The 27,133-nt window shown below is 36.9% G+C and overlaps 1 protein-coding gene across 8 annotated transcripts in view; it reads left to right on the forward strand.

Moving 5' to 3' along the window:
- LOC127655065 (1-phosphatidylinositol 3-phosphate 5-kinase-like) overlaps positions 1-27,133 on the forward strand; it is a 39,655-nt gene that overhangs the window by 3,745 nt on the left and 8,777 nt on the right. For 2 of the 8 annotated variants that reach the window (XM_052142666.1, XM_052142667.1), the window contains exons 3-24: positions 2,389-2,427; positions 2,635-2,793; positions 5,848-5,957; positions 6,314-6,485; positions 9,652-9,859; positions 11,455-11,481; positions 11,657-11,746; positions 12,273-12,411; positions 14,523-14,680; positions 14,795-14,906; positions 16,095-16,242; positions 16,336-16,554; positions 18,507-18,569; positions 18,638-18,767; positions 19,337-19,517; positions 19,846-19,920; positions 20,005-20,112; positions 20,266-20,406; positions 20,539-20,665; positions 22,818-24,040; positions 24,125-24,225; positions 24,362-24,433. In XM_052142666.1, the coding sequence (XP_051998626.1) occupies positions 2,389-2,427; positions 2,635-2,793; positions 5,848-5,957; positions 6,314-6,485; positions 9,652-9,859; positions 11,455-11,481; positions 11,657-11,746; positions 12,273-12,411; positions 14,523-14,680; positions 14,795-14,906; positions 16,095-16,242; positions 16,336-16,554; positions 18,507-18,569; positions 18,638-18,767; positions 19,337-19,517; positions 19,846-19,920; positions 20,005-20,112; positions 20,266-20,406; positions 20,539-20,665; positions 22,818-24,040; positions 24,125-24,225; positions 24,362-24,433 (3,802 nt within the window). The remainder of the gene's footprint in view (positions 1-2,388; positions 2,428-2,634; positions 2,794-5,847; positions 5,958-6,313; positions 6,486-9,651; positions 9,860-11,454; positions 11,482-11,656; positions 11,747-12,272; positions 12,412-14,522; positions 14,681-14,794; positions 14,907-16,094; positions 16,243-16,335; positions 16,555-18,506; positions 18,570-18,637; positions 18,768-19,336; positions 19,518-19,845; positions 19,921-20,004; positions 20,113-20,265; positions 20,407-20,538; positions 20,666-22,817; positions 24,041-24,124; positions 24,226-24,361; positions 24,434-27,133) is intronic. The other 6 variants (XM_052142670.1, XM_052142668.1, XM_052142671.1 and 3 more) reach the window with 6 other exon arrangements.

The raw sequence follows: 27,133 nt of genomic DNA on the forward strand, positions 1-27,133 counted from the left end.
TTGGCCAGGTGGCCATCTCTAGGAAGAGTCCCGATTTTTCCAAACTTCTTCCATTTAAGAATTATGGAGGCTACTGTGCTCTTTGGAACCTTCAATGCAGCCGAAACATTTTTGTAGTGTTCCCCAGATCTGTGCCTTGACACAATCCTGTCTCTGAGCTCTGCGGGCTGTACATGGCTTGGGTTTTGCTCTGATATGAATTTTTAGCTGTTAAAACGTATATAGACAGGTGTGTGCCTTTCCAAATCATGTCCAGTCAATTTAATTTGTCACAAGTGTGCTCCAATCAAAGTGTAGAATAATCTCAAAGATGATCCAGAGAACTGGGATGTACCTGAGATAAAATTTCAAGTGTCATAGCAAAGGGTTTGAATACTTATGTCAATGTGATAATTCCGTTTTTTCAATTCATTTCATAAAGTTAACAAAGTTATCAAAAATCTGTTTCTTGTCATTATGGGGTATGGAGTGTAGATTGATGTGAAAATATTTTTTATTTTTAAAAACATTTTAGCATAAGTCTGCAACATAACAAAATGTGGAAAAAAATGAATGGGTTTGAATTCTTTCTGAATGCACTGTATAGCTAGGTGATAACGGCAAATGTAATAACTGCGAGTCTTTGTTTCATCTTGGACACTTAGCTTGGATGTAACATGACATAAAATCAATAGTTTTCAGTTTCAGATGCCATTGTAGAAATTTAGTATTCACAATCAGCCATGATTATTTTAATCAATGAGTGAAAGTGTTAAATAACAAGATGGTTGCTGTGATTAAGCGAGTAGTATTCAGATTGTCATGTGATTCTAAAATGGCAGCCCCCATGTGCGAACCCTCTCCATGTAAACTAAAACTGCTTTTATAAGGTTGCTGATTTGTCTTAATGTCTTAATTTTAATGTGAGTGGTTGTAATTTCCTACATGTATGGCAAAATGTCAGTCCATGTATTTAGGAGTTAAACTTTTTGGGGAAAATGTGGAAAAAATTACTGAGTGCACCTTTAATCTTTTTATATGGTGGATAAGGGGTCGGCTGTGTTGCTCCTTCAGCCATGCTTCTCGTCCATGCTGGTTTGTTTATATTAGAGTGTGCATGTGTCATTTTTGCCGCATACATGCAGTGTTGTGAATCTTGAATCATTGATAGACTAAAACTACTGCGTGACCAGAAAAATCTAAACAATTTGGCTAAAAGTTTATCTAGAAATATTTACATATTTTGAAGTGCCCACGATAACAATATAATGCATGTTAATTACCGTGATATACCGTGTTACTGAATACGATCACATGCTTTGTTCCAAACCCATATGACTGTTTTCATTTGTGCAACACAAAAAGAGATGTTAGGCAGAATGTTCAGTCACTATTCACTTTCATTTTATTGAAAAAGATGCAATGAAAGTGAATGGTGACTACACAGAAGAAAATAAGTAAAAGGGGTTTGAACAACATAGAATTTAATGATGTAAATTATGGCAGAATTTTCATTTTTGGGTGAAACGTCCCTTTAATCACAATTAATAGGTACTATTTATATCTGGAATAATTGTAATTTTTATTGCCATATCTGGAATCTGAAGAAAGTTTACTATTATAGCAGAAGTCTTCTAGGGAACAGTTTTAGATTTAAAAAAATTAAGATACCATTAGAATTACTTAAATTTAATTTCCAAAATAAGGTGCAGGGTTATGTAATAGCATTCAGGTTTTCGAGATTGGACAGAAAAAGTTGTGCAGGAGACTCTTGGAGAGTCATGTGACAGTGCTCGAGATGTGCCAAGAACACAGTGCTCATTTTGCTTACTTTCACGTGCTCCTGCTGTTCTTCCCCTGTAGTTTTTTTTTATTTGTATTCCTATGTATAGTTTAAACGGATCATCCCCCTGGCAGGGTTGCAGTAGAAAACTGAAAGGGGACCTACTGTATTAACTGAAATTATAATTAAAAACAAAGCTTTGAGAAATAATTCTTAGATATTTGGTGCATCCTGCACAATTAACATGTCACTGTTTTACTAACTCAAATGTGTAGGAATAAAAAGAATAGATTTATATATATGTCATCATTTTCTCACCCTCATGACATTTCTTTTGTAGGTGAACTAAACCTTTAAGACATAATATTCATAGCTGTTCTAAGAACACATTAAAGTAAACTCCGGATTTATTAATGTTGAAAATAGATATAAAATATGAAGTTGCACTTCATATTTATTGATTTTGATATATTATTATAAGTCAGTTGAGCTGAAGAGTACACTGACAAGTGTTTGAGATTCAAATAGAATTACTTAGTTAACCAGTGTAATTATCAGTAAAATGTTCAATTCAAAGTACACTCATAGTGATAACATTTCTAATATCTCCCTTTTATTCCTTTTAGAAAAAACAGGTGCAAACATTGCACCAGCAAAAAAGCTTGGTAAGTCTAGCCTTTGTACAGTAATAAAAGTAATATCCAGAAAAAATAAAGATGATTTAGGGGAAAGCAGATTAAGAGGAGAAGAAAGACATCAACACACTACAAATTCTTTCTTGAAATCAGCAAATCACCAGAGCATTTGGAATCCTCTGCCTTTAACTGAAACAAAGCTTGTCTATTGTTCTTCTGTTGGTTTCAATTGTCCAGAGGAAGGACGGCCTGATTCAGTGACAGAGAAAAGTCAGTCGGCTTCATCATCACCACAGGGGCCACGCCGCAACTGGTCAAGTCCCTCCCATTCCATACATGGCACAGAAACACAAAGGAAACATTCAGAACTTCTCCGAAGAACATCCACTGCATCAGGTACAAACCCGAACAGTTTACACAGACTTTTGCACTTTTTGTCGTCCTCAATAATCCCCAGGTTTTAAAAAATGTACAACCTTTAAAATTTTACTAATTAAAGATTAAACAAAGATCATGTAAAGGGGTGAATCTTACAGAAAAGAAATGTATGGGTCATATTTGACCCCAAAATCAAAAGTATCATGTGTATATAGATAATTATAAATTAATCCTTACAGTGGCAAGAAAAAGTATGTGCGCCCTTTGGACTGAGCTGGGTTTCTGCATTAATTTGTCATAAAATATGATCACATCTTCATCAAAGTCACAAGTATAGACAAACAGAATGTGCTAAAGCTAACAACACACACAAATGTATAATAATTAATGTCTTTATTGAACACATCCCTTTAAATATTCACAGTAATATGGAAAAAGTAAGTGAACCCTTGGATTTAATAAATGGTCGATCCTCCTTTGGCAGCAATAACCTCAACCAAGCATTTCCGGTAGATGGGGATTAGACCTGCACAATGTTCAGATGGAATTTTGGACCATTTTTCCTTACAGAACTGCTTCAGCTCAGCCATATTCTTAGGATTTCTTGTGTGAACAGCTCTCTTGAGGTCATTCCATAAGATCTCTATTGGGTTAAGGTCTGGGCTCTAACTGGGCCACTCCAAAAGGTGGATTTTAGTTTTTTGAAGACATTCTGAAGTGGATATACTTCAGTGTTTAGGGTCATTGTCCTGCTGCATCACCCAACTTCTACTGAGCTTCAGCTTGTGCACAACCACCCTGACATTATCCTGTAGGAAATCTTGGTAAACTTGAGAATACATTTTTCCTTTGATGATAGCAAGTGACCGCTTGCCCCTAAGAAGCAAAGCAGCCCCAAATCATGATACTCCCTCCACTGTACTTCACTGCTGGGATGATGTTTTCATGTTGGTATGCAATGCCCTTTTTTATTCCATACATAGTGCTGCATGTTCTTCACAAACAATTCAACCTTTGTTTAATCAGTCTACAAAACATTTCCCCAGTAGCATTGTGGAGTGTGAATGTGGTCTTTGGCAAACTTCAGGTGCACAGAAATGTTTTTGTTGGAAAGCAGCTGCTTCATTCGTGGTGTTCTGCCATTGACACCATGCCTGTTTAATATTTTTCATATAGTAGACTCATGAACAAAGATGTTAACCAGTTCCAATGATTCCTTCAAGTCTTTAGCTGTCACTCTAGGGTTCTTTTTACCTCATTTAGCATTCTGTGGTGTGCCCTTTGAGTCATCTTGGCTTGACAGCCTCTTCAAGGGAGAGTAGCCACTGTACTAAATAATCTCCATTTATAGACAATTTGTCTTAACTGTGGACAGATGATTATCTAAACATATATGTACAATAACAATACAATCATTTGTGCGTTATTAGTTCAAACAGATTGTTTTTATTCATTATTGTAACTTGGAGACCAAGGCCTGAATTCACAAAGATTTTTATCTTTGTGAAGTTTTCCAAAGAGTTCCTAGTTAGGTGTTTTTGCTTAAAACCATTTTACAAAACTGCTAAGAGCAACTTTTAGTAAGAAAATCTTAAGATAAGAGAAAGGCAGAGTTAACCTCTTTGCTATGGATGATGCCACGCTTAGTGCCCACAGTGATTTGTAGACAGGGAACAGCTATTTGTCAGCTTGTAGATAGATAGATAAATAGATACTTTTTTCGGTTGATGAACATTTCTTCGTACTGTGTTGATGTAATGAAACAAGAGTGCATCCCTTCAACAGCATCAAAACACCTAAATTTCCATATTAGTTGCTACTTTTATCCTTGAAATTGTAATTAATACAGGCTGAAATTTTAAGACAAATATATTCATAAATGCAGGTAATTCCAAAGGGTTCATATACTTTATCTTACCACTTTATATAATTTATACTAACCCAAAACCTAAATTCTAAACAAGAAATACTTATAAATATATGTATATATAGTATAGAAATTTAAATTGGGAGGTGCAAGGTGTCTCAGTTTAATTATCAGTATTTTTTTTTATTCAAAGTAAATTTTTAGTGATGCAATTTCTAATATCTCGGGCAAACATTGCAAGTGAGAATTTTATGATTTATGAAGGAAAAAGAGTGAATAATTCGAAACATGCTGTTATTAGTTAGAATTAGAGTTAAACTAATACATTTGGTATGGTCAGTATGGTGACTTTGATGACTAATCACTGTGACCTGGTTCTCATAGATAACAGTGATTCTAAGATATACTCTGACTTTATATGATCTATACCACTCTCAGGAGGACTAGCACTGGTCATTTTCTGTTTTTACTTAACATTAAATCTACATTCTGGAGTTAGAATTTTAACTTTAATTTGAGTAGGAAACAAGCATTGTGAATGTGAACCATCTTCTCATCTATGGGAGCTTCAACTAAGACGAGCAGAGGACGAATATTTAGTAAAAATTGGTTGTGTTTAAAGTTTACTTCCAATAAGTAAACACAGCTTAAATTGTGTGTATGTTCCTTTCTGTTCACAGTGGACTGGGAAGGTGAGGATTGTTTATTTTATTTCATATGTGTTAAATCAGTTTCATAAAGCTATTATATATTTCTCTGCTTTAAAACACTGAGTTGTATGGCTTTACATTAACCACATTTGTAGCATGTGAAAGGGTGCGTTGAAAGGTGGGACGCAGTTGCCTGAAAATGTTGAGTCCTTTGGTGCTTGAAGCTGAACATTTTTGCTCATGAGCTTTAGTCATTGGTGGCCTTAGTTACTACATTTGCTTTTATTCATTCATAGGCTATTCACGAGAATCATAATCTCACTTACATTCATAAGAATAATCGCTGACCTATGGCTGCTCACATAAGCACTCATTGTCGGGATCAACAGGCCATTTAAGAATACTGGTCGATATTTAGTTGTTTTGACTGCAGGCTATGGTTTTGAGTCGGCATGTGTGCTGTGTATTTTCACCTGCATGTTTTATTTAAGAAAAGGTTTAAGATCTTGTTTTGTACTCTACTGGAGGTGCTTTTGTGTGGCTCTATATTTATAGAGGGTCGACGGAAATCAGAAGCTCCTCTGGGCAGCCACGACCCCCGAACAGCTGTCCAGCTCCGGACGGCTCTCAAGAGACTCAAGGAGATCATGGAAGGAAAGAGTCAGGTATTGATTTCCAGTGAACTAGTTAGGAAAATCTCCACAGATTACAAAGCACAGGTCTTTCATATTAAAGGGGCCAAATTGTACACTTTGTAGTATTTTATTTATGCCCTGAAATCCACAAATAACGTTATTTGTAATAATGTACAAATAATCTGTTGTACAGTAATTAGCTAATCTTTTTTTACATGATAGATCTTCATTAAAACATTAATTGAAAAAACACTCTTATTTTTTCATCATAAAGTTCATGCCTGTCAATATTTCTTGCTTTCTTTATAGAGAAATGGTAGTGAAGTAGTGGTAGTCATGTGCCACAGCTAGTCATAAGAGAGGTAAATCATGTTGTTATGTCTCAGGACAGTGATCTGAAGCAATACTGGATGCCGGACAGCCAGTGTAAGGAGTGCTATGACTGCAACGAGAAATTTACAACCTTCAGACGCCGTCACCACTGTCGACTATGCGGCCAGATCTTCTGTAGCCGTTGCTGCAACCAGGAAATTCCTGGCAAGTTCATGGGCTACACGGGTGAGTGTTGTTAGGGTCTCTCTGTGGAGCGAGGGACTCGTTCTGACCTGCTGGTTTTGTGGATGTAGCCTCTTTAAAGAGGCTTTCAACAAGGAGAAGACTGCGTTCTAAGAGGTCATGGGCAGGTCTCATGATCCTCTCATGATAGGATCAGCTATGTTCAATGAAGACGTAAGACCATCTTGAGCATGCTGTGTTTGCAGTTGTACATTGTGTTTGCGGTGGTTTGGCATTTTTGTGTGTGTTTGGAATTTGATGGGTTGTAGTGTGATTGTTGGTTGAACTATGTGGCCTAACTGATTTTATTCTGAAAAAGGTAAGAATTTGTGTTTGTTAGGGGTTTTACCTTTAAGGATAAAACTGTTCCTACTAATTTCCTTTACCTTGCTAGTTGAAAAGACATTTTATGCTGTCAACTCATCTGAAATATTTAGATCAGGGGATTCATCTTACTTTGGTTGCACCTATATTTACAGTGCTGTGAAAAAATATTTGCCCCTTCCTGGTTCTTCTATTTTTTGTTTCCATACTAAATTGTTTTAGAACTTCAGACAAGGTATAAAATAAATCAAAGGCAACCTGAGTAAACACAAAATAGAGTTTTAAAATGTATGTATATTTTTTTGGAAGCAAAAACGTTTTCCAACACCTGTAGCACCCATGTGAAAAACGAACTGCCCCTTAAACTTAATAGCTGGTTGTCCCACCTTTAACAGCAACAACTGCAACCAAATGCTTCTGATAACTAGAAAGTCTTTCACAACGCTGTGGTGGAATTTTGGCCCATTCTTCTTGGCAGAACTGCTTTAGTTCAGCCATATTGGAGGATTTTCCAGCATGAACTACCCATGTTATTTCCTGCCACAGCATCTTAATTGAATTTAAGTCAAAACTTTTACTAGGTCTCTCTAAAATTTTTCTTTTTCTTCTTTTGAGCCATTCAGAGGTGGACGTACTCCTATGCTTTGGATCATTATCTTGTTGCATACTCCAGTTGCACTTGAGCTTCAACTCATGTTCTCATTTTAGGATTTTTTGGTAGAGAGCAGAATTCATGTTTCCCTCAATTATTGCAAGTCTCCCTGGCCCTGAAGCAGCAAAGCATCCCCACACACACCATCACAATACCACCACTATGCTTGACCGTAGGTATGATGTTCTTTTTGTGGAATTCTGTGTTTGTTTTTACGCCAGATATAAAGTGACCCGGTCTTCCAAACAGTTCCACTTTCAACTCAGTCCACAGAACATTCTTCTAAAAGCTTTGAGGATCATCAAGGTGTGTTTTGCAAAATTCAGATGAGCCTTAATATTCTTTTGGGTTAGTAGTGGTTTTCACCTTGCCACTCAATGGATGGCATTTTTTTGTCATGTACCGTGACCTTTATTGATGCGAGAGAGGCCTGCAGTTCCTTGGATGTTGTCCTTGTTTTTGTGACTTCCTGGATGAGTTGTCGCTGTGCTCTTGGAGGAATTTTGGAAGGTCGGCCTCTTCTGGGAAGGTTCACTACTGTGATACCTTTTCTCCATTTGGAGATAATGGCTCTCACTTTGGTTCTTTGAAGATTGCCTTTGTTTTATGTTACATTTGTTTAAATTTTTTAAACAATTTAGTATGAGATATCCACAAAAACAGAAGAAATCAGGATGGAGCAATTACTTTTTCACAGCACTGTAGGTTGGTTTTGGACTATGAAGATTCAACCACAGACCTTAGCCAGGATAAAAACTGTATTTAGTTGGATATGAATGTAAACAAGGCTGTGAGGGATAGAAGGGCATTCTGTTAAATATATTGTACATTTTGTACCTTGGTGCTTATCGTTCAGCCAACAAAACATTGAAAATACATCTTTCCACATAATTTCCAATTTAAATATAAATGTGCTCTGCAAGAGATTCATTTTTGGGTGAACTGTCCCTTTTAAGGCAGTACAACCTATTGAGTGGACTGTACTTTTATCTCGCACAGCTTTGAAAATGGCTTTTTTGACTCCTGATGTGAATCTTGTTTTTATTCATTTCTGTGGGACCTCATTTATGATTGGTTAAACCATTTAGCTAGATTTGATTGGCTGGCTGCTGTGTGGTAGTTTTATAGGGGTTTAACTATAATTGTAAATGCACTGCTCCGGCTTCGAAACAGAAATAACTAGGTCTGGGTACTGATACAGATTTCCTGATTCAATTCTGATTCACAAGCTCTCAATTTGATTCCAATTTCAATTCAATAGCAGTTCATATGGTTACATTCCTGTTACAATGTCCATTTGATTAAATATGAAAGAAATTCTCTCTCAGCTAATGCTCTTTATTATAAAGAAACATTCTTGGCAACCCTTCTAGGTACAATTCAAAAATATTAATTTTACTACTTCTATTTTATCATTAGATTTTCGTCACATTTTAGCTATGAAAACATTTCAAATTCAGTCTATTCCATCAACTATTGTCTTAAAATTGCATATATTATGTTGCATATATATTTTTGTTACCTGTTTATTGTTTATGTGCATAAATTGGACACATGGTAAATATGCACTGTCTCTTTAAGACTACAGGCATCAGCTAGTGAGTGCATATAACGAATCAGGACATGCGTGGTTTCTGTAGCGCACCATGTGTGATTTAGAATTAAATATTTATTTTTTTGTTGTTGTTTTTAATCAACTGAAAGGATATTAAAAGAGATATTATTCAATGACATGTGGATCTGTGGATCTCATCTTTGGACTTGCATAATAAGTAAAACCAAAATTTTACTCTTAACACGCAGTGGAAGGACTTCTGTGATAATAGCTTATTCTCCATTTTACTACTCAATCACTGCTGAGTGAAATCTGAACATGTACTATCCAGTGGCTAATTTTTATGCAAAATTTGTAGTCTTCTATCATGGGATTTGGTCGCATATGTGACTGATTTACTTGTACTATAAAGGGTTGGCACATAAATCGATTTTGGGATTTAAGAATCAAGATTGAGAGTTCAAAAAAGGATCATCGCTATTATCTATGCAAATCGATATATATATTTTTTTACCCAGCTGTAGAAATGACAAATGCTGCGTTTGAAGTGTAATGTAACCCAGTAGTGTTTAAAACCACTCTGTCTTCTGTTAATTTTCTAATCTGTTCCCTTTTGCCCATTTTCCATCATATTACAGGTGATTTACGGGCATGTACGTACTGTCGTAAGATAGCATTGAGTTATGCTCATTCAGCTGACTCAAGCTCCATCGGCGAGGACCTGAGCGCTCTGTCAGACTCGCCCTGCTCCGTGTGTGTGCTGGAACCCACCGAACCCCGCACACCTGTGGGAGGCCGCAAAGCCAGCCGGAACATCTTCCTGGAGGAGGACCTGGCCTGGCAAAGGTAAAAACACAGACCAGGTGCAGGGAATAAGGACATATCATTATCGATTCCATTGTTCCTGCTCACTTGACCTTATCCCTATGGTGTTTCTCTGCTCTGTTTTATCTCTACTTTCTTCTCATGATCATTGGTCCTGCTTTTTATACCTTTTTATTATCTTTCACATGGAAGACTGGCCCTCCCAGGTCCATCTTACTGATGCCACTGTGCTTCATTTAAAATCAGAATAAAATCTTATGGGAAGTTGTCAAATAACATGCAATGTATAAGGATAAGTGTTGTTTTTCAGCTGGAACTGGTCACTATTTGTTTAAATTCTATTACCTTTTAAGCACAATTTACAGTTCACTAAAATAGTCTGCTGCTTAAAATAGTTTTAAAAAGAGTATATAATAACAGGTCACATTTCAGAGCACATGTAAGTAGTTTACTAATATTTTTTTGTTAAGCCGCCTCAAACGCTTTCTGACTTGAACCATAATTGACTGATTGATTTGATAATTTGGCTGAGTGAATGTCAGAAACATGGGACACTTCCAAAAGACAATTCCAATGAACCAAACAAACTATTGAACTAACTGTCATCATTAATCCATAACCAAATGCACACAGCACATTGCTGTCTTTCTTACAACGAGGCTGGAGCCGTTGTGCAAGTCCAATGAAGAAAGATGAGAAACAAGTGAGTAAAGGATAATTTACAGTATCCCTGTTTAGAATCGCAATACACTTAAGCATGAAGAATACTCACTTGAGCTGTACATCCCAAGAAACCTCCAGCTGCACAAAATATATAAATAAACTCCAGCAACTGTCTTTGCATCCAGCTCCAAGGGTCTAAAATCCATAGGCATGTCCCATTCAGAAGTGATCATTTTTGGAATGACCCTACAGCATGGATTGTGCTCCCTTCAAAGTGCCCTGTGAAGGCATGATTAACACTTGTCAGAACATTGCCAGATGCGAAGTGGTAGGTGGTAGGTTCGTTCTCGTTTTAGAAAGCATTTGATTGGACAAGGTTTCGCGATGTGATGTCATGGATGTTTCTGAGTGTTTTTTTGCCAGAAAACAGACACTGCAGATTTTAAATGCTTGCATGTTCTGAAAATGAATTTTGGCAGTGGTTAGATTGGAAGAACACTAAAATATAGCCTGGGCCCTAGATGACCTTCAAGTTAATAGATAAGGACTAAAAGTAGATCAAACTAATTTCACAGGGTCTTTAAGAATAAATAGGCTTCATTTTCTTATGCAAAAAATAATCTCTCTCTCTCTCTGACATATTTTATATTGGCTTTAAGCACAAACTTCTGAGTAATTTTTCTCAACCTTGTTCTGTTTTTTAGTTGTACTATAAGATAATCATTGTTTACACCTAATTATATGTTACTGCCACTCATTGGTTACCATTTGCTCTGGTGGTACATCCTAAATTCCACTTGTTTTGGTGCATTGAAGAGAGAAATATCCCACTAACATACCAAATTACATAAAACATTGGGCTTTTGTGAAGCAAATTAACTTCAACTCTCTCTGCTCATGTGTTGTGAGTCTGTCTCAATGTTCATCTTTTCTCCTTTCTCTCTCATGCATAGAAAAAATTCCATTGGGATGAGGAAGAAGTGAGTTTTTAGTGTTTTTTGTTTTTCTTTTTCTTTGCATGATGTCGTAGTGAAGACATGCTGCTGCTCTTGAGTGTGTTTCATGCAAAGCTTGAATGGCATGTATTAACATAGCAACCGATGTATTATTTATTTTTGAAATGCTGTGTTTTATTGGGTCTGTGTGTGTCACTAGTCTGATCCATCAGGAGTCTCAGAACAGTGGTATTGGTTCCAGGCTTAATGCAGTCCAGGAAGATATGGGCAAGTCACCAGCTAGGAAGAGGTGATTATGATACATTTTGCATGAAGATCATACAGTATGTACAGTACATGCAGTGTTCCCATGGTCACAGAAAACCTGGAAATATCAGGGAGTTTTCAAATTTGTGGAAATTAGTAAAATCCTAAAATCATGGAAATTTCAATAATGCATATAGTTTATTCTAGTTATGCTTGGCTCTAAAATATTTAATTATCTAGAAATTGCTCTTTGTAAATGCAGTTTTTGAAAATAATTTATAAAAATCTGTTTACATGAATCACAAATGACTTGAAATGTTATGGACATTTATATAGTGTGTAAAGTTATTTTCTAGCTATGATTGCCTCATCAGCTAGAAATTGGTCTTTGTGAGTGTTTATGTATAAAATTAGTTATTCAAATTAATATCCAGTCATCACAAACATCTGGAAAAACGTATGAAAAGTCATTGATCAAAGGCTTTGGGAAACCCGGACACAGTTTTTGCTAACTGCACTGCTTATATTGTTAAAAACAGATTTTTTGATAATTTATTTTGTGTGATAAGGTCAGCAAGTGTGACAAACCTGTCTTTGGACCGTTCCGGCTCATCCATGGTCCCTACTTACGAGAGTTCAGTCAGCCCACAGAACAGCCGGGCACTGCCCAAGACTGACCACAATGAAGAAGAGCGAAAGATCCTACTGGTACAAACTCTCTTTTACTCAAGCAAAAAAAAATGATCCTCTGGAATTTTTCTTGGCTTGTGAACTGCACTCTTGTACTGCATGTCACAAAATCAGTGCATGTGTGCTATTGGGTTGCAGCGGTATACCGGTTTCACGGTATACCGCGGTTTGAAAATTGACAGTTATCATACTATGAACATTTGCTTATCTACGGTATTGAGAAAAAAATGCAACCGGACGGAGAATTTCACATGTGCTTGCGCATCTCCTTTCCTCCTTGTCTGCCTGTCAGACTCGTCAACTTGCGTCTCACACACACACACAAATGCAGTGGAGAAAATGTCAGAGAGAAGCGAGGCGAGGGGGACTGACGTGAGTGTGTGTATGAGTTAAAGCAGTGTTTCTCAACTGGTTTATTCGGACTGACAGCAGGGAAAGAGCAATGCCATGGTTCTCCCATTGAAGATATTTCGGCGGCCGCCCAAGTGATAGACTATTTAGGACTGCCAAGGCAGATTTAATGATAATCTCACAAACAGCTAAAGCAGACATGGGCAATTTACAGCCCGCGGGCTGGATCAGGCCCTCCACATGGTTTAATGTGGCCCGCGGCTCATTTATCGTAAAAGCGTTTATATTTTTAATTGGATATTTCAGTTAACTTGCATTGGGACATAACGTGTCTCCACAAGCGTTTACCATACTCATGGTTGCTAGATAAGATATGCAACACCCCCAGTTTGAGACTTATACTTGTGAAAATTGTAAATATTCTGCCTGATGTAATACTTATTTTGTGCAATCTGGCAACCATGCATACGAGTGCGCAATCTGGCTTTCCCCTTTGAACAAACTTGGCGATCTGTAGTGCAATATTCTGCTCAAGGAAAAGTGTCATACAGCTACTCTGTGTCCATTCTTGAGGCATCTTGTAATGTTTGGTGCTACTAATTTTTCAGCTAAACCTTCTCAGTGATTAAATTAAATATAAAAGTAGATCTTGGCATCATTGACACACGGAGGAGTAATCATTGACATGCGAGCAAAAGCAAGCCAGAGACAAATATGTATATGTATTTATTATATGTGCAATTTAGAATGCCTGTATGTTAATCTAACTCTTGCGGTATTCATTTATCATAACCATGCAGTCTGTGCTCAGTTGTGTGCTGAAAGTCAAACGTTGACATCAACAACAAAAAATGTCACTTGATTCATGTCCTTGTACTGGAAAACCATGAACAAAACTATGCAACATAAAAGGAAATGTAACCCAAGATACATTAAATACAGGTTATGTTTAATCTATGGCAGGTTGCCACTTGATGTCTAATGTAAAATCTGTCCTGAAGCAAAACCAGTAGAGAAGCACTGAGTTAAAGGAGCCATCTACAGTATATGTTAACTGTTAATAATCAAAGGACATTACTTCAAAAGCTCACACAGCTGATGTTATTTTTCATTTAGTAGATAATTTAACATGTAAACTAACATGCTTTAGTTATATAACATGTTATAGTTACATGCAATTTTTTATCATGTTTATAATAGTTAGCTTTCTTATTTTTTCTATTTATTTTATTTTCAAAAGGGAGACTTTTTTTTACACATACGTCAATAAAATAAATGGTTTCAAGTTTAAATTATAATAAATGTTTGCTCCAACAAAAAAAAAATAACCCTTCTGTTTTCACTGATAATAGTAATTGTGTAATACCGTGATACCGTGAAACCGTGATATTTTCTGAGACTGTTATCATACCGTGAAAATCTGGAAAAACAAAGTTATGGAAAACCACAAGTCAAGGAAATGTATATAATGTCAAAAATCCTGAAAACGTTTTTCTACCAATGCTTTTTATAATATTGAATCAGTTAAATATTGCTTTTGGATAAATTAAAACTTTTGCATGCTTTGTTTGTGAGTGAATCATTCTTTTGAGTCGAACTGCTTTACAGATTGCTCTGAATGATTCATTAGCATTTCGGTCTGCATTTGAATAATTGAAAAATATTCTTGTACAGTAATCACAATGCAGTATTGGAAACAAAAAGTGTGGGACCCATGCAGTTCTTTCATTTGTGGAGATTTTTACAATACTGCATTGCTGTCTGTGTTTGTCTTGTAGGATTCTTCTCAACTTAAAGATCTTTGGAAGAAGATCTGCCACAACAGTACAGGGATGGAGTTCCAAGACCATCGATACTGGCTGCGTACTTACCCCAGCTGCATTGTGGGTAAAGAGTTGGTTAACTGGCTCTTACGAAATGGTACTATTTCAACTAGGTAAATAACAGTAGAACTCACTTTTACACGTTTAACTTTCTAGTTCATGCAATGAATTACTGTTATTTTTGTACTCCCTTTCTGAGTGGTACTTATTTTGTACTTTCCACACAGGGCTCAGGCCATTGCTATTGGACAGGCTTTAGTTGATGGCCGCTGGCTTGACTGTGTAACCCATCACGATCAGATCTTTCGTGATGAGTATGCCCTCTATCGCCCCCTTCAGGTCAGAGGACATTTTCTAAATTGTAGATTTATGTTTGGACAGTTGTTTAAAGGAATAGTTAAAAAAAAAAAAAAAGAAAAATTCTGTCCTTATTTACTCACCCTTATTTAGTTTCAAACAGATACGACTGACTTTCTTCTGTGGAACATAAAATTACATATTTTAAAGAATGTTGCAATCACTCATTTTCATACAATAGCAGTTAAAGGGATAGTTCCCCCAAAAATGAAAATTCTCTTATTAGTTACTCACCTTTATGCTATCCCAGATATGGATGACCCAGAGTCCACCTAGTATTATGATGCATTTCTGGTAATCCGATCACACATGTTCAGCCCTAAATACAGGCCTAAACGGGGTCTAAAATATTTTGTGATCGAGTCACAAAAACCACATATGAATGTGGTCAAAAATGCATTTGAGGTGTGACCACATGTGATCGGCTCACCCGAAACGCATATTAAGGTGTGGGTAAGAAACAAATCTATATTGATGTCCTTTTTTCACTTTCACATCTGAAAGTCACATGTGGCGCCTGTTTAGTTTCACTTTACATCTGAAAATGGAGATTTATAGTAAAAATAAAGGTTTCTTACCCACACCTATCATATCGCTTCTGAAGATATAGATTTAACCACTGGAGTCTCACTTGCATTGAAAGGACCAACGGAGCTGTGATATTCTTCTAAAAATCTTTGTATTCTGCAGAAGAAGAAAGAAAGTCATACGCATCTAGGATGGCATGAGGGCGAGTAAATTATGAGAGAATTTTCATTTTTGGGTGAACTGTCCCTTTAATAGTCACTCACTCTATAGCTTAAAAAAAGCACCAATAAGTGTCATTAAAGTAGTCCATGTCTATTATAGTTTTCCAAGTCTTCTAAAGGCATAAAATCACTTTTTTTTCAAAATTGAAGTCGTTATTCACTCTCAAATCAAAACAAATCATTGTAAACTCATGTAAACAGCAAACAAATGCAATATGGCGGCATGTCAATAACATAAAACCTCATTGAGTCTTGTAACATGATGTTCAGTCATGATGTGGTTCTGTTTTATTGTGCACAAAAGTTTAATTATTTATATTATATTGAGTTATTTTTGTTATTGAGTTTTTTTCAGAGCAACATTTTGATACTTATTGCATCATCATATCAGTAATGAGCTTGTTTGTTTGTTGCCTTTTAGAGCACAGAGTTTTCAGAAACTCCCTCTCCAGACAGTGACAGTGTGAATTCTCTGGAGGGACACTCTGAACCATCGTGGTTTAAAGACATCAAGTTTGACGACAGTGACACTGAGCAGCTAGTGGATGAAAATTACTATGTCACACCAAGTAAGTATCCCATGGCTGTTGACATCCTGTAGCAGTCATTATATCTTTATTTCTTTCCCTCACTGTTTCGTTGGCCCCTTCGCAATTTTCCAGACTCAGCCAGCCCCAGCAAAAGAACGTCTGTCAGCAGTTTCCACTCTGCGGTGGACAGTGACTCGGCCGCCTCCATCAACCTGAACGTGGAGCAGGACAATGTCAATTTCCACATCAAGAAGCAGGCCAAGTACCCACATGTGCCTCCATATCCAGCTGAGCAAAAAAGTATGGAGCCCCATGACCCATTCACCCCAGAATCCGACATCTATGCACCAAGTGAGGAGAGGCGGAGAGGCCTACTGGCCATCCTGGTTTGCCTCTGTCTGCTTCAAAAGCAGCACTAACTCACAGGCTCTGTACCAAACCCTAGTGAGCTGCCTCACTGTCTATTGTCTACATAGACTGCTACACTTTATGAAAACATACTACATACTTACTATTACTTTAAAAACGTCCTCCCCAGTAAGGAAAAAAAAGACCATTTACTGAAACTAAGCTGCAAAATTGACATGTGTTTACATAAGCTTTCTGACATAAGATTAATGTAACTGAACACATGACTCCCATATTTACTTGTCAGCGAGACTATTCAGTGTTCAGCTCCACAATCATGGTGAATTAAAGGGGTAGTTCACCCAAAAAAGGAACATTCTTTAATCATTTACTCAACCTCTTACCATCGCAGATGTTTATGACTTTTTCTTCTGCTAATCACAAACTAAGATTTTTAGAACAATATTTCATTTCTGTAGGTCCAGACAATGCAAGTAAATGGTGACCAAAACTTTGAAGCTCCAAAAAGCACATAAAGGCAGCATAAAAGTAATCCATATGACTCAAATTATTAAATACCATACATGTCTTAATTTCTTAAGATAAGTGATATGATATGTGTGGGTGAGATGCAGATCAATATTTAAGTCCTTTTTTACTTTAAATTCTCCTCTCTGCCCAGTAGGTAGTGATGTGCATGAAGAATGCAAATTGCCAAAAACAAAAGATGATTATTGTGGAAGTGAAAGTGGAGATTTATAGTAAAAAAAATACTTGAATATTCATCTGTATCTCTCTAAAAAAACAATATAATCCTCTAGCAAAACTGCAGCCTCTGTGTGTGTGCAGCAAAATGCAGTTAATCATTTCACACTATTTAAACTTAAGGCTCAGAATAAGGGTCAAAATATTTATGTAAAACTAAATGATGAACATTTCTGGTGCAAAACAAACCTGTATAACATTCTACGTGGACCTCAGGGGAAATTTATTTTTAAAGAACTTTTACCCATTAATAAGAACAAAAATACATAAGATTCACAAATATCAAGCAAGAGTACATTTTTAATAAGATGTAATTGTATTGTTTTTCATTGTTCCATCATGGAAGAACATTTTCACAATGTGTTCTAGTATTGACTTATCCGTGAATAATACAGTGCATACAGAAAGTATTCAGACGCCTTAATTTCTTCACATTTTGTTATGTTGCAGCCTTATGCTAAAATGCTTTATATTTAAAAAATGTACACATCAATTTACACTCCATACCCCATAATGACAAAGCAAAAAACTGATTTTTCATAACTTTGCAAAATGTATGTATAGATTGGTGTGAAAATATAACTGTTTAAAGCATTTTAGCATAAGGCTACAACATAAGAAAAAGGGGGAAAAAGTTAAGGCATCTGAATTCACTGTACATGCAATGCAACCTTAGGTTTTGGCCAAAATGAGGTATCTTTATATGGAAGCATATTTTTTGGTGAAGCCAATCACTCTTATCTATGTTGGCAGCTCACTAGGATTTGGAATAGACCTAATGTCTCACCTGTCTGAGACCCACCACCCAATCCTTGACCAACTGTATATAATTAACAGTTTATATAACAGCACTGACTATGGCATAAAATCCTGCATGTCTGATGCTTTCCATTCCAGTCTCACATGAGTTCTCTTTCTGACAGTTTATATTAACGCATTGTTCAGTTTGTCATACGACCTCAAAAGCATGGCTTGCTGCTACATCATGCGTGCCTCACAGTTCCAAAACGGCAACACTGACTTCCACTTCCTCATAAAAGAATGATAGTCAAAACTAATTCTTTGTTATGCACTCCACTGTGACATGGCCTTGTGGCAACATTTACTCTCTTAAATTCAAATAATCCGCTGTCTTCTGATGTCTACACATGACTGCCCTGTCTCACACACCATTTCTCTCTGTACATCAGTGGAAGTCCTGCTTTCTGAAGATGGAGGTCCACATATATCCATCAGTGATGCCTTCATCAAAGGTAACATTTGAGTCTTTAGTATCGTAAACACACAGTCTTACCTGTGCTAATGGGTTTCTCCTTTGTAGAGTCTTTGTTTAACCGGAGAGTTGAGGAGAAAGCTAAAGATATGCTGTTCACTCCTCTTGGCTGGCTTCACAGCTCCTTGGACCAATTGCGTGAAGAAAATGGGGAAAAGAAAGCAATGGAGCGATTGCTGTAAGTCATTAGCCAATTATTTGTGGCTTTGTGGTGCTATAAAAATATTGTTGTTTATTTGAGCATACCGACCAGCAGCATTGGTCCAACCAGTGGCGTGAGTTTGGGGCGGGTGCTATCTTTTTGTCTGACCAATGGAAGATAAGTGAAGTGTTCTGAAAACTTGTTTGAAAACTATCATTATTTTCCATTTGGTGGAACGTCAGTGGCGCAGAAATCACACACTTCAAATGTAAAGACTGTTTTGACTCACTGCTATTTTTACCCTTTTTTTATGTTATGTGTTTTTTTTAATTAGAGGCCAAGCACGAAAGGTGCTTTATCCCTTTTTTATCTGTTAGATTTATTCATCACAGGGGATCATAAATAGATGTATATGAATTCCATGACTTTGAGTCACCCATGTCCACTCTTTCATGAACAAGTTTCATGTGTTCAGCATGTAAAATATTCTTATAAAATGTAGCATCGAAGCATTGAATCATATAATCACATATAAATAAGTTCAGTCACTTCTGCAAGCAGACTTTCAGGAACATGCCTAATTATGATTAATGCTTCCTTTTCAGGTCTGCAAATCACAGCCACATGATGGCGCTGCTGCAGCAGCTTCTGTACAGTGAGTCATTGTCTCTCTCCTGGCGTGACATAATCGTACCTGTGGTGAGGCAGGTGGTGCAAACGGTGCGACCAGATGTACGTAGTTGTGATGATGACATGGATATCCGTCAGCTGGTCCACATCAAGAAGGCGAGGAAGCAAACTGTTGTTAAATCAGTTAATCTCAGTCTCTAATACTTTTTGTTATGCACTTGATGGACAAACTACTTGATATGTGATCTGACTGTTCAGACTGAAACTCTAAATTTAATCAGAGTTTAAACAACACATGGATGTGTGTTGGATAGTGTTTGAAATCAGATTTCATGTGCATGTTTGGGGGGGGGGGGGGTTCTGTTTGGACCACTTAAAAACTGATAAGATTTGACTCTGACAGACTTTGTGCAAACTGTGCAACAAAGAAGATCTGTTTGGCTTAAGGTTTACGCCGTGGTGTTTGATATATTCTTTTTTGTAGATTCCAGGAGGAAAAAAGTTTGACTCAGCTGTTGTGAATGGCTTTGTTTGCACAAAGAATATTGCACACAAAAAGGTTTGTATTTGTTTGCAGTTATGCTGCTCCACAGGCAATGTGGTATCTCCGTTGTTCTAACACTGCCAGGACTTTTTTCAACAGATGAACCCTTACATCAAAAACCCCAAGATACTCCTCCTAAAATGCTCCATTGAGTATCTTTACAGAGAAGAGACCAAGTTCACCAGCATTGATCCAATTGTGTTACAGGCAAGTGCCACTCTCTGACATGTTACCATATCGCCACTCAACCCTAAATGATCTATTTGAAGATTAAGCTATTGATCTTCAAACATTGTATTCAAACATAAACCGAAAAACAGCCAAAATCAATGATCATTTCATTTGCAATGTTCTTTATAGGAGCACGAGTTTCTGAAGAACTATGTTCAGAGGATTGCTGACGTTCGACCAAACTTGGTGCTGGTGGAGAAGACTGTATCCCGTATCGCTCAGGACATGTTACTGGAACATGGCATTACCCTGATCATTAACGTCAAACCTGTTAGTAACAGAGTCAATGTTTAAGCTCACAATTTTTGTTTGTTTCTGTTAAGCAGTCCACACATTGTAGTGAACTATGCATTCTTTTGGACTGGTTTGTGGATGTTCATGTAATATCTCTCTTTAACACAGCAAGTCCTGGACCGTGTGAGTCGAATGACTCAGGGAGATTTAGTAATTTCAATGGATCAGCTTCTTACAAAACCCCATCTAGGGACCTGCCACAAGTTTTACATGCATTCATTCCAGCTTCCAAACAGTGAGTCCATGTTACAGATATTGTATATGTCCCTTGACTTTTTCCAAAAGTTGTTCCAAATTTGTTTTAATCATGTTTTATCCGTTTTACCTATATACATGGTATCCGCAGGTCATTAAGATTTATTTAAAGGTAATAAATAACTCTGGTTCAAATTAAGACTATAAAAAAGTATTAAAAAGTCTTAAATTACATTTCCCAAGGTATTCCATTTTATTTGTTTGAACATTTCCCTCCTTGGGGCGTAAGGTTGAACACCTTCCACGCCTCGCAGATATCAGAGAATTTCACCCTTTTCACTTGGTGTGTGTGCGTTCAGTGTACATAGGTGCCTGGGCTCGAGATTTTCCCCATTCATTTTTGCCATTTTCAATTCAACATTAACAGATCAGGCAGTTACATGAAAGAAGACATTACATTAAATTGTAGCGTATCTTTCAACATGCACTTAGATGTTCATTCATGTTTTTTTCATGCTATAAGTGAGAGCTATAACAGTGAGAGTGTTGTGCCCTCTCTGTTTGAATGGCCGCAATGATAGACCGCAATATGTCACACGCACTATAAAAGAGTATGAATACAACATTTATTGCTTGGATGTCGAGATAAGTCACATCATTTGAAAGATTAAAGTAAAATTGTGTTTCTCCAAAACGCTACATCTGACTCAAATGTCACAATTTGTGCATATGTAGCTGTAACTAGAGATGGGCGAATCGATCCTAAAGCATCGATACTTCCGATACTGATGTTGTATAAAAAATATCGATCCTCACACAAAAATACTGTAATATTGTAGTAATAACCATGGTTAATTGTGTGGTAACTATGTTTAACTAAATACCATGGCTAAAATATAGTTCCTGTATTTTGTAAGGTTAAACAAAACATAAATCTAATAATTTTCTGTTTAGGCTCACAAATGTAAAGAATAAATAAATAATGACTTGAATTATGACTAAAAATCATATTTTAAATTACCCATTTTTACCCAAGAATTTTTGGTATACGACGATATCAGACTTGAAATTATTGGTATCAGATCGAAAAGAAAATAAGTGGTATCCATCAGGCGCTGTCCTGTGCTTTCACTCTGCGTTGGTCTGTGTGTGTGTAGATAATGAGGCGGTTATATAACCCACTTTGAAATAATTAATAGCTGTAAAAGCTGGAGAATATATATAATTCTCTGGATCACTTTTAAATCCTTTCAGATTTCAGAGTTGTCGCCACCACTGAAAGCCAAGCCGATGTTGATTGGGGTTTTATTACGGACTCTGTCGATTTTCCTTTTTTGTGGTGATTTCGGTGATTTCCTGAAGGTTTGCCGTTTTGAATGATCCATGATACATTTTTCTCGTTTGTTGTGACAACAACCTTTCAGGTTCACGCTACTCCCACTCACGTGCTAGAGTAGCCATAGCTTATTTTCTCTGCGTACGGATATGACGTCAACACGCATGGACGAATGACGGATGTATGCAATTTCCCATGAAATCCATCCTGACAGCTGGATTGGACAGCTAAAATATAAATCATTATTATAGGTTCATCAAAGTGTATTTGGGTAAAGGCATGGTTTGGAAGATGGATTTCTGTTGTACTCTCTCATTAATAACATTGTTATTTTCTAACAAAAAATTTTTTTTAGTGTAGCTTTAAATAACTACTGTAGATGTCTGCATAATAATACACACAGTAGGCATACAGTATCAAACCAGCCCTTTACGCTCCCATTATCCCATAGACTTTGATTGGAAGATCTCAAGCCATATCTAGGGACCAGAATATCATAGATATTTTGAGCTCTATTTTTGACCGTGCGCTTCGTCTTATACAATTTTCTTGAGGGCGCTAATAGTGGCCATAGTTTGGAGTGTTTACACTATCTGTGGGTGCATGCACGCAAACTGGGGGTGTATTGTAAGTTAATGAAGTGGCTCAAAGCAGAATTTGCGATTTTGCTCCTGATTTTGCACATATGACATATCGTATAGCGCTAAGCTAAAGGAATAGCGCTATTAAAATAGGGCCCTTTAACTTATTTGTCCACAGAAATTTCTGGGTTTGTATATAATTTTAGCATTTTTCTAATTATATTTCATTTTAAGAATTATTTGTAAAGTTGATCACTAACCCATTTCATTTACAGATGAATTTAAGAACCTGATGTTTTTTGAGGGCTGTCCTCCTCAGCTGGGCTGTACCATCAAGCTTCGCGGTGCTTCCGAGTACGAACTGGCACGGGTGAAGGAGATCATAATTTTTATGGTGTTTGTGGCTTACCACTCACAGCTAGAGATCTCTTTCCTCATGGATGAGTTTGCTATGCCTCCCAGCATGGCCGATGTGGAAAGCACCACTTTGGAAGAAGAGGAGGAGACTCTTGGAGAAAGGGAGAGCCAGGAGAATGATAGCTCTACACTGGGGTATGAGAACACAATCTTTGCCCCAGAAGGAGACTTTGAGCCAGGGCTTCAGGAGGTTTTTAAAGTCCACAGTAAACAGTCATCCATCTCAGAATGTTCTTACAAAGATGGAGAAAGCCCCAGAATAAGTAAAAATGGTTCAATCACTTCCTACTCTGGAGGAGAGGAGGAGATCATGAAGACATCCACACCCCTTTCTTCCTGCTCCTCAAGCCTTCCCCAGCCAATGTCACCACCTTTCCTGAATTCAGATCTGAACGAGATGTCAGAAGAAGTGATCAAGGAGTTGGGTGAGGAGGAGAAGAACAAAGATCTGGAGGAGACTCTGGTGCATCGTGTCAGCGCAAGCTCTGTGACCTCCCTTCAGCCAGCTCGGCTATTCAGGGACCCATTGCAGGATGACACAGGCTTGTTTGTGACCGAGCAGGAGGCCTCTTCAGATGACCGCCTCAAATCCATCACAGCTTTATTTAAACAGGAGCTAAAAGACATTATCCTCTGTATTTCACCCTTTATTACCTTTCGGGAGCCATTCCTGCTCATGCCGGCTGGACTGCGTTGTCCTAGTCGAGACTATTTCCCAGAACAAGTTTACCTTTCGCCTCTCCTGAACAAGGACTCCAAGGAGTTGGATAGCCGGCGCAAGAGGCAGCTGCTTAAAGAGTCTGGCCCAGGTTCTGGCAACTTGACCAATGGTTCTGGGTCACACCAACGGATCATCCTGGTCTTGCCCTCCCACAAACTTACGAGTGCCCGCATGGCAGAGCAGCTAGGCAGCAGTCAGGATCTGGCACGCATGCTGGCCGACTACCGTGCCCAAGGAGGAACCATTCGGCAGAGGGAAGGAATGCAATTTCGTGAAGCCCCGCCTACAAAGGTGCCAGTAAAGGCTGATAGTGAAGAAGATAAAGGGGCAGGACAGAATGAAATAACCTGGGCCACAAAGGTAAGGGTTTATGGGCTGCTAATACAGTATATTTAGTCTAACACTTTCTTCCAAATTTCATAACAAACTGTTGTTGTGTTTCAGTTGGACTGTTTAAATCCAATCAATCATCAGAGGCTCTGTGTGCTGTTTAGTAGCTCATCAGGACAATCTAACAATGCTCCAAACCCCTGCGTCAGTCCCTGGTAAACTCTCAGCAGGCTTACATTATTACTATATTTATTCCAGATGTAGTAACATGACATCATAATACTGACTGCATTCTGACCATGTAAACAAGAAGGGTCTAGGTTTTTTATTGTCTCTACTTTGTTTTTACAGGATTGTAACAATGGAGTTTTATGGAAAGAATGACTTGACTCTTGGTGTATTTCTGGAGAGATACTGTTTTAGGTAATCTAATAAGGCACACATCTTTATTTATGTTTGTTTCCTGTTTTTAATTTTGGTTTTTACAGGAAAATATGCATCATGTCTGGAGTTGTCACACTAACTACGTTTCCTTCCAAGGATTTTTTGCTAAAAAAAGTTTTAGCGCATCAAAATAAAGCTGATGGAAATGAAAATTATCGCTGAAATGTCCCAAATGTCTACATAATATTTTTCAGTTTAACTCTAGTGCATAAACTCTATGTCGATACTTCAAATGACGCGAAAAACTGGTTTGGAAACACTTTTTGCCAAGAAAATTGTCATTACTGCAAAAATATAATGTCATATAGAATTGACCCAATCGTTATCCTGTGTTAATCATGACAATGGTATACATCCTTGAAAGCCAATTTATTGTACGTGATTATGGATTGATCTTATTGGCATACCTGAACAGATCCAATGCTGCAAACATGACACTTCCAGCAGTGCCAACACTAATATTGTATCATGCACATCGATAAGTACATGGAGAACAAATGAATGGCCACTCTTTGCGATTAACTTAATCAGTGCAGCCATCCGCAATCATGGAATTGGCTCATAATACAAAACAAATATATAATTTCTGTGCATAAAGATGTTTTAAATAAAAAAATAAATACACAGTACTAGGAAAATAGCTTCAGTGTGCTTTTTCGTAACACTAACCCAATTCCATCAAATTATTGTTTATACTTTTGAAAAAATTATGCAAGAATTCCCTGTATTAAATAAGGCAAAATAAGTTACCAAATGAATAAAGCATTAAAAAAATAATTAATTACCAAACGAAAAAAAGTATATTGTTAGGCCTATATAGTTGCCTTTTCTTTACACAAACTTAAATTAGCCTTACGCTGTTCTGTAGATAAAATAAAGTCTGCTGAATGACATTTTCAAAAAGTTCAACACTTTTTTCAAGACTATAAACTATCAAAACTATTTGTCCAATGCTGAGTTCACTTTCAGAAAATTAGCTTTAGAACATTCTAAAACTTTTAAATATTTTAAATCTTTAGAAAATGTAAATTGCATTACACTAAAATTTATTTTAGATGACAATCAAGTTCAGTTGGTCATTAAAAGTTGCTGGACAAAGATGCGGGACATAATGCAGTTGTGATGGGGATGCTTTAGATTAGATGATTGTTCAATATAGCCTATTTAATATCAGGAATTTATTATATGTAAATCTTGATATTACATTGCATCAATGTTTCTTTAATAGTTAGCACACAGCATATACACATCGATGGATGCTCCTTATACTAAGACCGGAAGTTTCCCCCACTACTTGGTGCAGGTTGCCAGCTTGAACAGGGCCACGATGATTCGCTTTCAGGTCGGAACTGGTGGCAACCTGAGATAGGCCTAATATCAGGACCAATATTACAGTCCTATCAGAAGGGCAACAGCTCCGTTTTTATTGCAATTCCTCCTCTTCTGATTGCATTTATTTGTGAAATTAAAATGACAGTATGCTTGCTAATTTCAATGAATTGTCTCAATACTCTCCCCATTTTACCAAAACTTCGGTGGAAAAATAATGTGGGACATCTGGGAGGCAAAAGGTACATAATTATCGATATACACACATTTCTGTATGGAAATGGCTTAAGGGCAGATAAACCAAAACTTATGCAGCAAAGTGTTTTTTTTATGCATGACGTCATCACGCACACCATTTTTATCAATAAAAGTTAGTTTGAATGGAAATAGGCAAAATAGTGTGAAAAGTGGATGGAAACTAGGCTGTTGTCAATGTCAACCCTCTCAAAACTAATTTTGACTCCCACAGCAAAAATTTAATAAATACATACTAATAAATTTAAATAAATGGCATGCCTTCAAATATTTATATAAATAATTGTAACATGTTAAGTATAACATAATACTGTATAACACATATGCCTATTTAAAGGAATATTCCAGGTTCAATACAAGTTGAGCTCTATTGACCACATTTGTGGCATAATGATGATTACCACAAAAATATATTTTGACTTGCCCCTCCTTTTCTTTAAAAAAAGCAAAAATCTTACTTGCAATGGAAGTAAATGGGGGCCAATCCGTAAACATTAAAATACTCACTGTTTCAAAAGTATACCAACAGACATAAACAACATGATTTTAGTGTTATAAAATCGCATACTAACCTTTTCTGTTTAAAGTTGTTGCCAATTTTAAATCTTCGTTGCCATGACGATGTAATGTCAACTAAAACTAAAACCATAAAATTATTGTAAACAACTTTACAGCTCAAATAATACATGATTTTAAACAGTAGAATTAATCTAAGTGCTTTTATAAAATCAGAAGCTTCACATTTCTGCCTTAAAACCCTCCGAAAAGTGGCCCCATTCACTTCCATTATAAGTGCCTCACTGTAACCTTGATTTTTGCTTTTTTTTTGAAAAGGAAAGATTCAACGTTATGCCACAAATGCTGTCCATTGAGCTTAACTTGTATTGAACCTGAACTATTCCTTTAAAATATATTTAGATAAACAGAAAGTGCCATCTTTCTGCTATTCTTAGAGATTTTCATCGCAGCTGGCTTGAACATGCATTTCCAAATGTGGCTAGATTGGGTGGATTGGGTGGTAGTTAAGTTAATACTAGTGATACTGTAGAAAACAATCAGCATTTTGACATCCCTAATCATGTGATGAGAGTAAAT

This window comes from Xyrauchen texanus, chromosome 14 (assembly GCF_025860055.1).
Source record: "Xyrauchen texanus isolate HMW12.3.18 chromosome 14, RBS_HiC_50CHRs, whole genome shotgun sequence".
Taxonomy (NCBI): Eukaryota; Metazoa; Chordata; class Actinopteri; order Cypriniformes; family Catostomidae; genus Xyrauchen; species Xyrauchen texanus.